The sequence below is a fragment of the Macaca thibetana genome, chromosome 7, assembly GCF_024542745.1.
Source record: "Macaca thibetana thibetana isolate TM-01 chromosome 7, ASM2454274v1, whole genome shotgun sequence".
Classification (NCBI taxonomy): Eukaryota; Metazoa; Chordata; class Mammalia; order Primates; family Cercopithecidae; genus Macaca; species Macaca thibetana.
Window position 1 is genome coordinate 13194287 of NC_065584.1, and position 12449 is coordinate 13206735.

At 51.7% G+C, this 12449-nt stretch overlaps 2 protein-coding genes across 3 annotated transcripts in view; both read left to right on the forward strand.

Annotated features, from left to right (window-relative positions):
- Positions 1-11718, forward strand: part of LOC126959657 (alpha-1-antitrypsin) — a 401225-nt gene extending 389507 nt beyond the window's left edge. Inside the window, exons 1-5 of one of the 2 annotated variants that reach the window (XM_050799088.1) lie at positions 1511-1711; positions 6993-7642; positions 8964-9234; positions 10457-10604; positions 11451-11718. In XM_050799088.1, coding sequence (XP_050655045.1) covers positions 6997-7642; positions 8964-9234; positions 10457-10604; positions 11451-11642 — 1257 coding nt within the window. In that variant the 5' untranslated portion in view covers positions 1511-1711; positions 6993-6996 and the 3' untranslated portion in view covers positions 11643-11718. Of the gene's footprint in view, positions 1-1510; positions 1712-6992; positions 7643-8963; positions 9235-10456; positions 10605-11450 lie in introns of those variants that run through there. The other variant, XM_050799090.1, reaches the window with a different exon arrangement.
- DDX24 (DEAD-box helicase 24) overlaps positions 1-12449 on the forward strand; it is a 463245-nt gene that overhangs the window by 110600 nt on the left and 340196 nt on the right. The window lies entirely within an intron of this gene.

Here is a 12449-nt window from a genome sequence, read left to right on the forward strand (position 1 = left end):
GTAGCAGAATATCCATTCAGCCAGCTCAGGGGAAGGACAGGGGCCCTGAAGCCAAGGCATGGAGCTGGCAGGGAAGAGAGCTCAGAGAGAAGGGGAGGGGAGTCTGAGCTCAGTTTCCCACTGCCTGAAAAGAGGGTGGTACCTACTCCCCTCACAGGGTAACTGAATGAGACTGCCTGGAGGAAAGCTCTTCAAATGTGGCCCACCCCACCCCAGTGACCCCTGACATGGGGGAGGAAGGACAGCATCAGAAGGGACTTTCCGGGCACACCCAGCACCCAGCTCTGAGCTGTCCTTGAACTGTTGCATTTTAATCCTCACAGCAGCTCAACAAGGTACATACCGTCACCGTCCCCATTTTACAGATGGGGAAATTGAGGCTCAGAGCAGTTAAACAACTCACCTGAGGCCTCACAGCCAGTAAGTGGGTTCCCTGGTCTGAATATGTGTGCTGGAGGATCCTGTGGGTCACTCGCCTGGTAGAGCCCCAAGGTGGAGGCATAAGTGGGACTGGTGAATGACAGAAGGGGCAAAAAACGCACTCATCCATTCATTCTGGAAGTATCCACGGCACGTACGCCAGCTCCCAAGCAAGTTTGCACATTGCACAAAGGGTGATGCAATCTGATTTAGGCTTTTAAAGGGATTGCAATCAAGTGGGGCCCTACTGGCCTCAACCCTGTACCACCCCTCCCTTCCATCCCCAGTAGTCCCCGAAGACCTCCATCAACCCCAGGATGGGGGCCGTATTCCCAAAGAAAATCCAAGCTGTATACGCATCACACTGATTTTCCAGGAGCAGAAACAGAAACAGGCCTGAGGCTGGTCAGAATTGAACCCCCTCCTGCTCTGAGCAGCCTGCGGGGCAGGCTAAGCAGAGGGCTGTGCAGACCCACATAAAGAGTCTACTGTGTGCCAGGCACTTCACCCAAGGCACTTCACAAGCATGCTTGGGAATGAGACTTCCAACTCTCTAGGATGCAGGTGAAACACTTCCTGGTTCAAACAGGTGAAGCGGCCTGCCTGAGACAGCATCACGCTTCTTTACAGATTTGCTCTCCCACCTCTACCCTGTCTCATGGTCCCCCATGCCGGCCTGACGCTTGTGTCTGCCTCAGTCATGCTCCATTTTTCCATCCGGACAATCAAGAGGGTTTTTGTGTCTAAGGCTGACTGGGTAACTTCGGATGAGCGGCCTCTCTGCTCTGAGCCTCAGTTTCCTCATCCGTCAAATGGGCTCTAACCCACTCTGATCTCCCAGGGCGGCATCAGTCTTCAGCATCAGGCATTTCGGGGTGAATTAGTAAATGGTAGATCTTGCTACCAGTGGAACGGCCGCTAAGGATTCTGCAGTGAGAGCAGAGGGCCAGCAAAGTGGTACTCTCCCAGCGACTGGCTGACTCACGCCACCCCCTCCACCTTGGACGCAGGACACTGTGGTTTCTGAGCCAGGTACAATGACTCCTTTTGGTACGTGCAGTGGAGGCTGTATGCTGCTCAGGCAGAGCGTCCGGACAGCGTGGGCGGGCGACTCAGCGCCCAGCCTGTGAACTTAGTCCCTGTTTGCTCCTCCGGTAACTGGGGTGATCTTGGTTAATATTCACCAGCAGCCTCCCCCGTTGCCCCTCTGCACCCACTGCTTAAATACGGACAAGGACAGGGCTCTGTCTCCTCAGCCTCAGGCACCACCACTGACCTGGGACGGTGAATCGTAAGTATGCCTTTCACTGCGAGAGGTTCTGGAGAGGCTTCTGAGTCCCCCACGGCCCAGGCAGGCAGCAGGTCTGGGGCAGGAGGGGGGTTGTGGAGCGGGTATCCGCCCGCTGAGGTGCCGGGCAGATGGAGGGGCTGCAGCTGGGCTCCTATTGTCGTAATAACAGCAGCCATGAGGGTTGTGTCCTGCTTCCCAGTCCTGCCCGGTCCCCACTCAGTACCTACTGGTGGATACACTGGCTTTTGTAAGCAGAAGTGCACGAGGGTGTCTAGCTCCGCGGTCCTGGCACCCCAAGATACAGCAACAGCAAGGAAGCGCAGTCATTTCTTTCTGTTTGTGCAGCTCCTGTGTCTGTCAGGGGGTTCCTATCTGTTGTCTCCTGTAAGCCTCACCACCTCTCCTACTACTTGGACACGCATCTTTTTCCCCTTCTATGGATGAGGAGGTTAAGGTTCAGGGAGGGGTGAGCAGGAACGCCGGCTCACATTCTCCATCCCCTCCAGATATGGCCAGGAACAGACCTGTGCCAGGTCTCAGCCTTACATCAAGATGGGTCTCCCCCTGCACTGTGGACCTCTGGGCCCTCCTGTCCCAGTGGAGGACAGGAAGCTGTGAGGGGCACCGTCACCCAGGGTTCAAGCTGGCATTCCTGAATAATCGCTCTGTGCCAGCCCACGGCTAAGCTCTGTGCACGATTAAGCCTCATAACCCTCCAAGGCAGTTACCAGGGTGATTCCCATTTTACAGATGAGGAAGTTGGGGACCGAGTGGTTAATAACTGGCCCCAAATCACACACCATCCATAATTTGGGCTCAGGCACCTGGCTCCAGGCCCCGAAATCCTGAGCCTGGCCCTAGTGCTCACCGTTTCTCTCAGGTCTCAGGCGCTGGATGGGGAACAGGAAGCCTGGGCTGGACTTGAGGCCTCTCTGATGCTCGGTGACTTCAGACAGTTGCTCAACCTCTCTGTTCTCTTGGGCAAAACATGATAACCTTTGACCTCTGTCCCCTCCCCTCACCCCACCCGACCTTGATCTCTGGAGTGTTGGAAGAATTTAATTTTTCCTGCACTGAGTTTGGAGACAGGGGTCAAAAAGCTGACCAAGGCCAAGCTGGCCAGTTTCCCATAGAACGCCTCTAAAAGACCTGCAGCACTAGCAGCAAGAACTGGTATTCTTGAGAACTTACTGTGCACCAGGCACTTCTTGGTATTTTGTGCATATTTAATTTCACAATAACTCTATGACAAAGTCCACCTTTCTCATCTCCAGGAAACTGAGGTTCAGAGAGGTTAAGTAACGTGTCCAAGGTCACACAGTTAATAGCAAGTTGATCTGGAGCAATCTGGCCTGAGAGCCTCTAATTCTAGCCACAAACTGAGGCTGCCCCTCTTCATTTAGCCAGGCCACCTCTGAAATCTTCTGGTTCAAGACTTCTGGCTCCAGCTTTGTACACAGAGATGATTAAATGTCAGGTTTTGCAGTCACATCTGTTTAATCCCAGACAAAACATCTGGGATTAAATCTCAGTTTTGTAAGCAAGTAGCTCTGTGATTTTTAGTGAGTTATTTAATCCTCTTTGGGCCTCAATTTTTCTGTCTATAAAATAGGGTTAATCATTTGCACCTCATAGGGTAAGCTTTGAGGACAGATTAGATGATACAGTGCCTGTAAATCGCCTGGTGTTAGTAAGTGTGGCAATGATGGTGACACTGAGGTTGATGTTTGCTTAGCATAGGTTAGGCAGCTAGCAGGCAGTAAACAAATACTTGGAGAATTTAATGGAAAATTGGCCAAACTCAGATGCTGTTCACTGCTGAGCAGGAGCCCCCTCCTGCTGAAATGGGTCCTGGGGAGCGCAGCAGCTGGCAGGAAGAAATCTGCCATCTCTCGGGCAGGAGCTCAACCTCTGTGCAGGCACAGGGACGGCTTCCGCACCTGGTGCCCACTCACGCATTACGTCAGTTATTCCTCATCTCTCTCCAAGGGATTCTTTTCTCCACTGTATAGCTCTGAAGCCAATGCTCACAGAAGTGAAGTCATTTACCCCGGGCCCCCTGCCAGTAAGTGACAGGGCCTGGTCACACTTGGGTTTATTTATTGCCCATTTCAACAGGTCATTTGACCATAGGCGAGATTCTCTTCCCTGCACCCTGCTGGGTTGCTCTTGGTCCCTTATTTTATGCTCCCGGGTAGAAATGGTGTGAGATTAGGCAGGAAGTGGCTTGCTTCCCTCTCCCTGGCCCTGCAAAGGGTGCTCCCACCTGCCCCAGTTCCAGAAATGTCACCATGAAGTCTTCATTCTTCTGTTTTAAAGCTTGGCCTCAGTGTCCATACACCATGGGGTACTTGACCATCTACTTTCTCCTCTCCAGCCGCCCTCCCAGGCACTAGCTTTTGAGGGTGCAGGGTGCTGCCTCTGATAGAAGGGCCAGGAGAGAGCAGGTTTTGGAGTCCTGATGCTATAAGGAACAGCTTGGGAGGCATAATGAACCCAACACGATGCTTGAGACCAATGTCAGAGCCCAATTCTGCCATTCATCATCTGAGATTTGAGGGCACAGCTGTCTCAGTCCGTGATCTGAGTGCTGGGAAAGCCAAGACTTGTTCCAGCTTTGTCACCAACTTGCTGTATGGCCTCGACAAGGCCCTGACCCTCTCTGGGCTTCAAACTCTTCACTGTGAAAGGAGGAAACCAGAGGAGGTGATGTGACGCCAGGAAAGATGGATGGGTGTGGGGAATTGTGCTCCTCCCAGCTGTCACCCCCTCTCCACCCTCCCTGCACCAGCCTCGCCACCTCCTTTGAGCCCAGCAGCCTCCTGTCTAGGAGGGTGCCTCTTCTCCATCTGTTTTGCTACATCGAACCCAGATGCCATTCTAACCAAGAATCCTGGCTGGGTGCAGTGACACTCACCTGTAACCCCAGCACTTTGGGAGGCCGAGGCAGGCGGATCAAGAGGTCAGGATTTCAAGACCTGCCTGGCCAACATGGTGAAATCTCGTCTCTACTAAAAATACAAAAATTAGCCAGACGTGGTGGCATGTGCCTGTAATCCCAGCTACTTGGGAAACTGAGGCAGGAGAACTGCTTGAACCCGGGAGGCAGAGGTTTCAGTGAGCCAAGATCACACCACTGCACTCTAGCCTGGGGGATAAAGCGAGACTCTGTCTCAAAAAAAAAAAAAAAAAATCCTATGTTAGCGTACAGAGGTCCCCAGTGAGGTCTTCTCCCAGCCCCACTTTGCACAACTGGGGAGAGTGAGGCCCCAGGACCAGGGGATGCTTACTCAAGGCCAAATGGATAGTGATGGCCCTGCCAGGACTAGAAGCCACAACTTCTGGCCCTAAGGCCACTCAGCGTATTTAGTGTCCCCACCCTGCAGAGGCCCAACTCCCTCCTGCCCTCTGAGCCCTGTAATGATGGGGGAATTTCCATAAACCATGAAGGACTGCACAAAATCCAGCTGGGAAGTGAAAGAGAAACCTAAGGGAGATGGAAATATACAGCACTAATTTTAGCACCGTCTTCAGTTCTAACAACACTAGCTAGTTGAAGAAAAATACAAACATGTATTATGTAGTGTGTGGTCCGTTCCATTTGGATTACTTAGAGGCAAGAGGGCCAGGAGAAAGGTGGTAGAGAGAAACCAGCTTTAGGCTTCATTTTGTTGCTTTACTGGAAAGAAACTTTTAACAGTCCAGGGGGGTCAATGAATCTCAATATTTGTTATTTCCAACTTTTTTCTCCAGTGTTTCATTTCCCAAATTCAAGGACACCTTTTTCTTTGTATTTTGTTAAGATGATGATTTTACTTTTGTGACTAGTAGTTAACTATGTGGCTGCCAGGCATATTCTCCTCAGCTAGGACCTCAGTTTTCCCATCTGTGTAGACAGCAGGTTCTACTTAGGGGGCTGCAGATTGATGGTCCGAAGTCTGGGCATATCTGGAGTAGAAGGAGCACTGTGGGGCATGGCAGGCTCTGCGTTGCTGTGGATGACACTGACTTTGACCATTGCTCAGCAGAGCCTGCTCTCGCCGGTTCAGCCACAGGCCCCACCACTCCCTATTGTCTCAGCCCCAGCTATGAAACATGTATTCCTCACTGGACTATCACCTGAAGGCTTTGAATTTGCAACACCTGTCAACCCCTCCCTCAAAAGGGTTGCCCTCTCAGATCCTTTTGATGTAAGGTTTGGTGTCTAGACTTATTTCACTAAATTCTTCCAACAGCCTCACTTCATGTATGAGGCAAAATGAGGACCAGGGAGATAAATGACGTGTCCTGGCTCATACACCTGGAAAGTGACAGAGTCAGATTAGATCCCAGGTCTATCTGAAGCTAAAAGAGATGCTTTTTCACTTCCCACCACCCCCATCTCCTTTAAAGCAGCACAAAGCCTTGCTTTACAGGAGAGATGAGCTTCTCTAAAGTCCCTGACAGCAAGAGCCCAGAACTGGGACACCATTGGTGATCCAGATGGCAGGTGAGCTGACTGCAGGGACATCAGCCTATTCTTGTGGCTGGGACCACAGAGCATTGTGGGGACAGCCCCCTCTCTTAGGAAAAAACCCTAAGGGCTGAGGATCCTTGTGAGTGTTGGGGGGGAACAGCTCCCAGGGGATTTAATCACAGCCCCACCATGCTCTAGCTGGTGCCATTGTGCAAGATGCATTTCCCTTCTGTGCAGCAGTGTCCCTGGCCACTCAACAGTGGGATTAGATAGAAGCCCTCCAAGGGCTTCTAGCTTGACGTGATTCTTCATTCTGATCTGGCCCGATTCCTGGATAATTGTGGCCAGGCCCATTCCTCTTCTTATGCCTCATTTGCTTCTTTTGTAAAACAGTGGCTGTACCACTTGCATCTTAGGGTCATTGCAGATGTAAGTGGAGCCGTCCAGAGCCTGGGCGCAGGACCTAGATGTAGGATTCTGGTTCTGCTACTTTACTTCCTCAGTGACATTGAATAGGTGACCTAATCTCTCTGGCTTTGGTTTCTTCATCTGAAAAAGAAGGATAGTAGCATCAGCACCTCACAGGATTGTTACAAGAAAGCAATGAGTTAACACATGTGCGCACGTAGAACAGTGCTTGGCATATGGTAAGCACTACATACATTTTGCTATTCTTCTGATTCTTTCAGTGTTACTGATGTCAGCAAGTACTTGGCACAGGCTGGTTTAATAAGCCTTAGGCACTTCCACGTGGTGTCAATCCCGGGTCACTGGGAGTCATCATGTGCCCTGACTCGGGGCCTGGCCCCCGTCTCTGTCTTGCAGGACAATGCCATCTTCTGTCTCATGGGGTGTCCTCCTGCTGGCAGGCCTGTGCTGCCTGCTCCCCGGCTCTCTGGCTGAGGATCCCCAGGGAGATGCTGCCCAAAAGACGGATACATCCCACCATGATCAGGACCACCCAACCCTCAACAAGATCACCCCCAGCCTGGCTGAGTTCGGCTTCAGCCTATACCGCCAGCTGGCACACCAGTCCAACAGCACCAATATCTTCTTCTCCCCAGTGAGCATCGCTACAGCCTTTGCAATGCTCTCCCTGGGGACCAAGGCTGACACTCACAGTGAAATCCTGGAGGGCCTGAATTTCAACGTCACGGAGATTCCGGAGGCTCAGGTCCATGAAGGCTTCCAGGAACTCCTCCATACCCTCAACAAGCCAGACAGCCAGCTCCAGCTGACCACCGGCAACGGCCTGTTCCTCAACAAGAGCCTGAAGGTAGTGGATAAGTTTTTGGAGGATGTCAAAAAACTGTACCACTCAGAAGCCTTCTCTGTCAACTTTGAGGACACCGAAGAGGCCAAGAAACAGATCAACAATTACGTGGAGAAGGAAACTCAAGGGAAAATTGTGGATTTGGTCAAGGAGCTTGACAGAGACACAGTTTTTGCTCTGGTGAATTACATCTTCTTTAAAGGTAAGGTTGCAAAACCAGCCTGAGCTGTTCCCATAGAAACAACCAAAAATATTCTCAAACCATCATCTCTTGAACTCTCCTTGGCAATGCATTATGGGCTATAGAAATGCATGTCAGTGTGGGCTCTTCAATTTTCTACACACAAACACTAAAATGTTTTCCATCATTGAGTAATTTGAGGGAATAATAGATTAAATTGTCAAAACCGCTGACAGCTCTGCAGAACTTTCCAGAGCCTTTAATGTCCTTGTGTGTACTGTATATGTAGAATATATAATGCTTAGAACTATAGAACAAATTGTAATATACTGCATAAAGGGATAGTTTCATGGAACGTACTTTAGACGACTCTAGTGTCCCAGAATCAGTATCAGTTTTGCAGTCTGAAAGACCTGGGTTCAAATCCCGCCTCTACCACTATTAGCTTTTGACACCGAACAATGCATTCTACCTCCTTGAGGTGCTAATTTCCCATCTTAGCATGGACAAAATACCATTCTTGCTGTCAGGTTTTTTTTAGGATTAAACAAGTGACAAACACCTTGGGAAAAGTGTGGCATACAGTAGGTGGGGGACTCCTCTGTATCTCAGGCTGCCTTCCTGCCCCTGAGGGGTGCTCTTGAGGCAAAGGAGGGCAGTGGAGAGCAGCCAGGCTGCAGTCAGCACAACTGGGGTCCTGGCTCTGCTGTGGCTTAGGGCAGGCCCCGGTCCCTCTCCAGCCCCAGTCTCCTCCTTCTGTCCAATGAGAAAGCTGGGATCGGGGTCCCTGAGGCCCCTGCCCACTCTGCATGCCTCGGTGGTGAAGCTCTCTTGGCATGGCAGAGGGGAGGCTGCTCAGGCATCTGCATTTCCCCTGCCAATCCAGGGGATAAAGAAAACCCTCAGGAATAGTAAGCAGAATGTTTGCCCTGAATGAATAACTGAGCTGCCAATTAACAAGAGGCAGGGAGCCTTAGACAGGAGGTAACAAATATGCCTGATGCTCCAACATTTTATTTGTAATATCCAAGACACCCTCAAATAAACATACGATTCCAATAAAATGCACAGTCAGGATGGCATCTCTTAGCCTTACATCTCTGCGATGTAGAAATTCTGCATCTTCCTCTAGTTTTGAATTATCTCCACACAGACCTTTTTGGCAGCCTGGATGGTTGGTTTCAGCACCTTTTGCAGATGATGAAGCTGAGGCTTGAGGGATGTGTGTCGTCAAGGGGGTTCAGGGCTTCTCAGGGAGGGGACAGATGGCTCCTTTATTCTGCCACACTCTTCCAAACCTTCACCCACCCCTACTGATGCCCGCCTTACCCTCTCTGTCCAGGCAAATGGGAGAGACCCTTTGACGCTGAGGCCACCAAGGAAGAGGACTTCCACGTGGACCAGGCGACCACCGTGAAGGTGCCCATGATGAGGCGTTTAGGCATGTTTAACATCTACCACTGTGAGAAGCTGTCCAGCTGGGTGCTGCTGATGAAATACCTGGGCAATGCCACCGCCATCTTCTTCCTGCCTGATGAGGGGAAACTGCAGCACCTGGAAAATGAACTCACCCATGATATCATCACCAAGTTCCTGGAAAATGAAAACAGCAGGTGATTCCCCAACCTGAGGGTGACCAAGAAGCTGCCCACACCTCTTCTGAGGCCCATCAGAACTGACCAGAGGGTTGGAGAGGGTGAACACTACATCCCTGGGTCACTGCTGCTCTGCATAAACTTGGCTTCCAGAATGAGGCCACCACTGAGTTCAGGTGGCACCGGCCATGCTCCATGAGCAGGACAGTACCCAGGGGTGAGGAGGTAAAGGTCTCGTCCTTGGGGACTTCCCACTCCAGCGCGGACACTGTCCCTTCCCAATATGCAGTGCCCAGGACAGGGACAGCAGCACCACCACACGTTCTGGCAGAACCAAAAGGGAACAGATGGGCTTCCTGGCAAAGGCAGTAGTGGAGTGTGGAGTTCAAGGGTAGACTGTCCCTGTGGGGATGGGGGAAGAGCCTGTGTGGCTAGGCCCAGAAAAGCAAGGTTCAAAATTGGAATAGCCAGGGCATGTTAGCAAAAGGCTTGAGTTTCTCTGTCACTTTATCGGTGCTGTTAGATTGGGTGCCCTGTAGTAAATGATACTCCAATATGAGTCACACATTAGTGTGTCTGTGTGCATTCGTAATTATGCCCATGCCCTCCTATCTAGTTTATTTTGTACACTGTAAAACCAAGATGAAAATACAAAAGGTGTTGGGTTCATAATAGGAATTGAGGCTGGAATTTCTTTGTTTCACGCCAGCACCTCCTGAGGTCCCTGCTCCAGGGGTTGAGAAAGAACAAGGAGGCTGAGAGGGTAACTGATCAGAGAGCCCAAAGGCAGGCTGCCCACTCACACCAGACCCTGCTCGGGGCGGCTCTGTCTCCCCATGGAAAACAAGAGGGGAGCACTCAGCCTGGTGTGGTCAGTCTTCTGGGGGCACTGCCACCAGCCCATGTTCCTCTGGGTATAGGGCCCTGGGGATGTTTCAGGCTGGGGGCCCAGTGACCAAACACTACAGGGCAGGATGAGACATGCTTCCAGTACACCTAGAATCTCAGAGGAGGTGGCATTTCAAGCTTTCATGATTCATTTGATGTTAACATTCTTTGACTCAGTGTAGAAGAGCTAATAGTAGAACAAACCAAAGCCAAGTTCCCATGTTAGAGTGGGTGGAGGACACAGGAGTAAGTGGCAGAAATAATCAGAAAAGAAAACACTTGCACTGCGGTGGGTCCCAGAAGAACAAGAGGAATGCTGTGCCATGCCCTGAATTTCTTTTCTGCACGGCAGGTCTGCCAACTTACATTTACCCAGACTGGCCATTACTGGAACCTATGATCTGAAGACAGTCCTGGGCCACCTGGGTATCACTAAGGTCTTCAGCAATGGGGCTGACCTCTCGGGGATCACGGAGGAGGCACCCCTGAAGCTCTCCAAGGTGAGATCACCCTGATGACCCTGTTGCACCCCGGGATCTGTAGGGAAGGATGTATGGGGGCTGCAGTTCTGTCCTGAGGCTGAGGAAGGGGCCAAGGGAAACAAATGAAGACCGAGGCTGAGCTCCTGAGGATGCCCGTGATTCACTGACGCGGGACGTGGTCAGACGGCAAAGCCAGGCAGGGGCCTGCTGTGCTGCTGGCACTTTCAGGGCCTCCCTTGAGGTTGTGTCACCGACCCCGAATTTCATCTTTGCCCAGGACCTTCTAGACATTGGGCCTTGATTTATCCATATTGACACAGAAAGGTTTGGGCTAAGTTGTTTCAAAGGACTTTGTGACTCCTTCGATCTGTGAGATTTGGTGTCTGAATGAATGAATGATGTCAGCTAAAGATGACTCTTACTTTGGAAAACTAAAGGTGACCAAAGAACAACTGCAGTTCCGTGAACGGCTGCGTTGTCTTGGGATCTGGGCACTGTGAAGGTCACTGTCAGGGTCCATGTCCTCGAGGAGCTTCAAGCTGTGTGCTAGAAAGGAGAGAGCCCTGGAGACAGGCGTGGAGTGGCGATGCTCTTTCCCCTTCTGAGTTGTGGGTGCACCCTGAGCAGGGGCATAGGCGCTTGTCAGGAAGATAGACAGAGGGGAGCCAGCCCTGTCAGCCAAAGCCTTGAGGAGGAGCAAGGTCTGTGTGACAGGGAGGGAGAGGATGTGCAGGGCCAGGGCTGTGCAGCGGGAGAAAGGCCTGAGTGAACACTTCCTGGGAGGTGTCCACGTGAGCCTTGCTCCAGGCCTGGGCTGGGGCACAACTCAGCCTTAGAACATGTCTCTGCTTCTCTCCCTTCCAGGCTGTGCATAAGGCTGTGCTGACCATCGATGAGAAAGGGACTGAAGCTGCTGGGGCCATGTTTTTAGAGGCCATACCCATGTCTATTCCCCCCGAGGTCAAGTTCAACAAACCCTTTGTCTTCTTAATGATTGAACAAAATACCAAGTCTCCCCTCTTCATGGGAAAAGTGGTGAATCCCACCCAGAAATAACTGCCTGTCACTCCTCAGCCCCTCCCCTCCATCCCTGGCCCCCTCCCTGAATGACATTAAAGAAGGGTTGAGCTGGTCCCTGCCTGCGTGTGTGACTGCAAACCCCTCCCATGTTGTCTCTGGGTCTTCCTTTGCCTGCTGAGGCCGTGTGTGGGCTCCAGGTCACAGTGCTCTCTCCGGACCCCCTCAATTGTGTTCATGGAGCATCTGGCTGGGCAGGCATATGCTGGCCCAGGATGGAGGGGGCTGAATCCTCAGCTTACGGACCTGGGCCCATCTGTTTCTGGAGAGCTCCAGTCTTCCTTGTCCTGTCTTGGAGTCCCTAATAAGGGATCACAGGGGAGGAATCAGATACCAGCCCATGACCCCAGGCTCCTCCAAGCATCTTCATGTCCCCCTGCTCATCCCCCACTCCCCGCCACCCAGAGTTCCTCATCCTGCCAGGGCTGCCTGTGCCCACCCCAAGGCTGCCCTCCTGGGAGCCCGAGAACTGCCTGACCATGCCCTAGCCCTGTTTTGTGGCATCTGCAACAACAAAAGAGAGAGGACCGTGTCCTCTTCTTGTCCCACTGTCACCTAACCAGGCTTGGGCCCTGCGCCTCTTGGGCACTCTGGAAAACAACTGAAGCAGATTCCTCCTGAAGCCCATTCTCCATGGGGCGACAAGGACACCTATTCTGCCCTTGTCCTTCCATCGCTGCCCCGTAAAGCCTCACATGTCTCAGTTTAGAATCAGGTCCCTTCTCCTCAGATGAAGAGGAGGGTCTCTGCTTCTTTTTCTCTATCTCCTCCTCAGACTCAACCAGA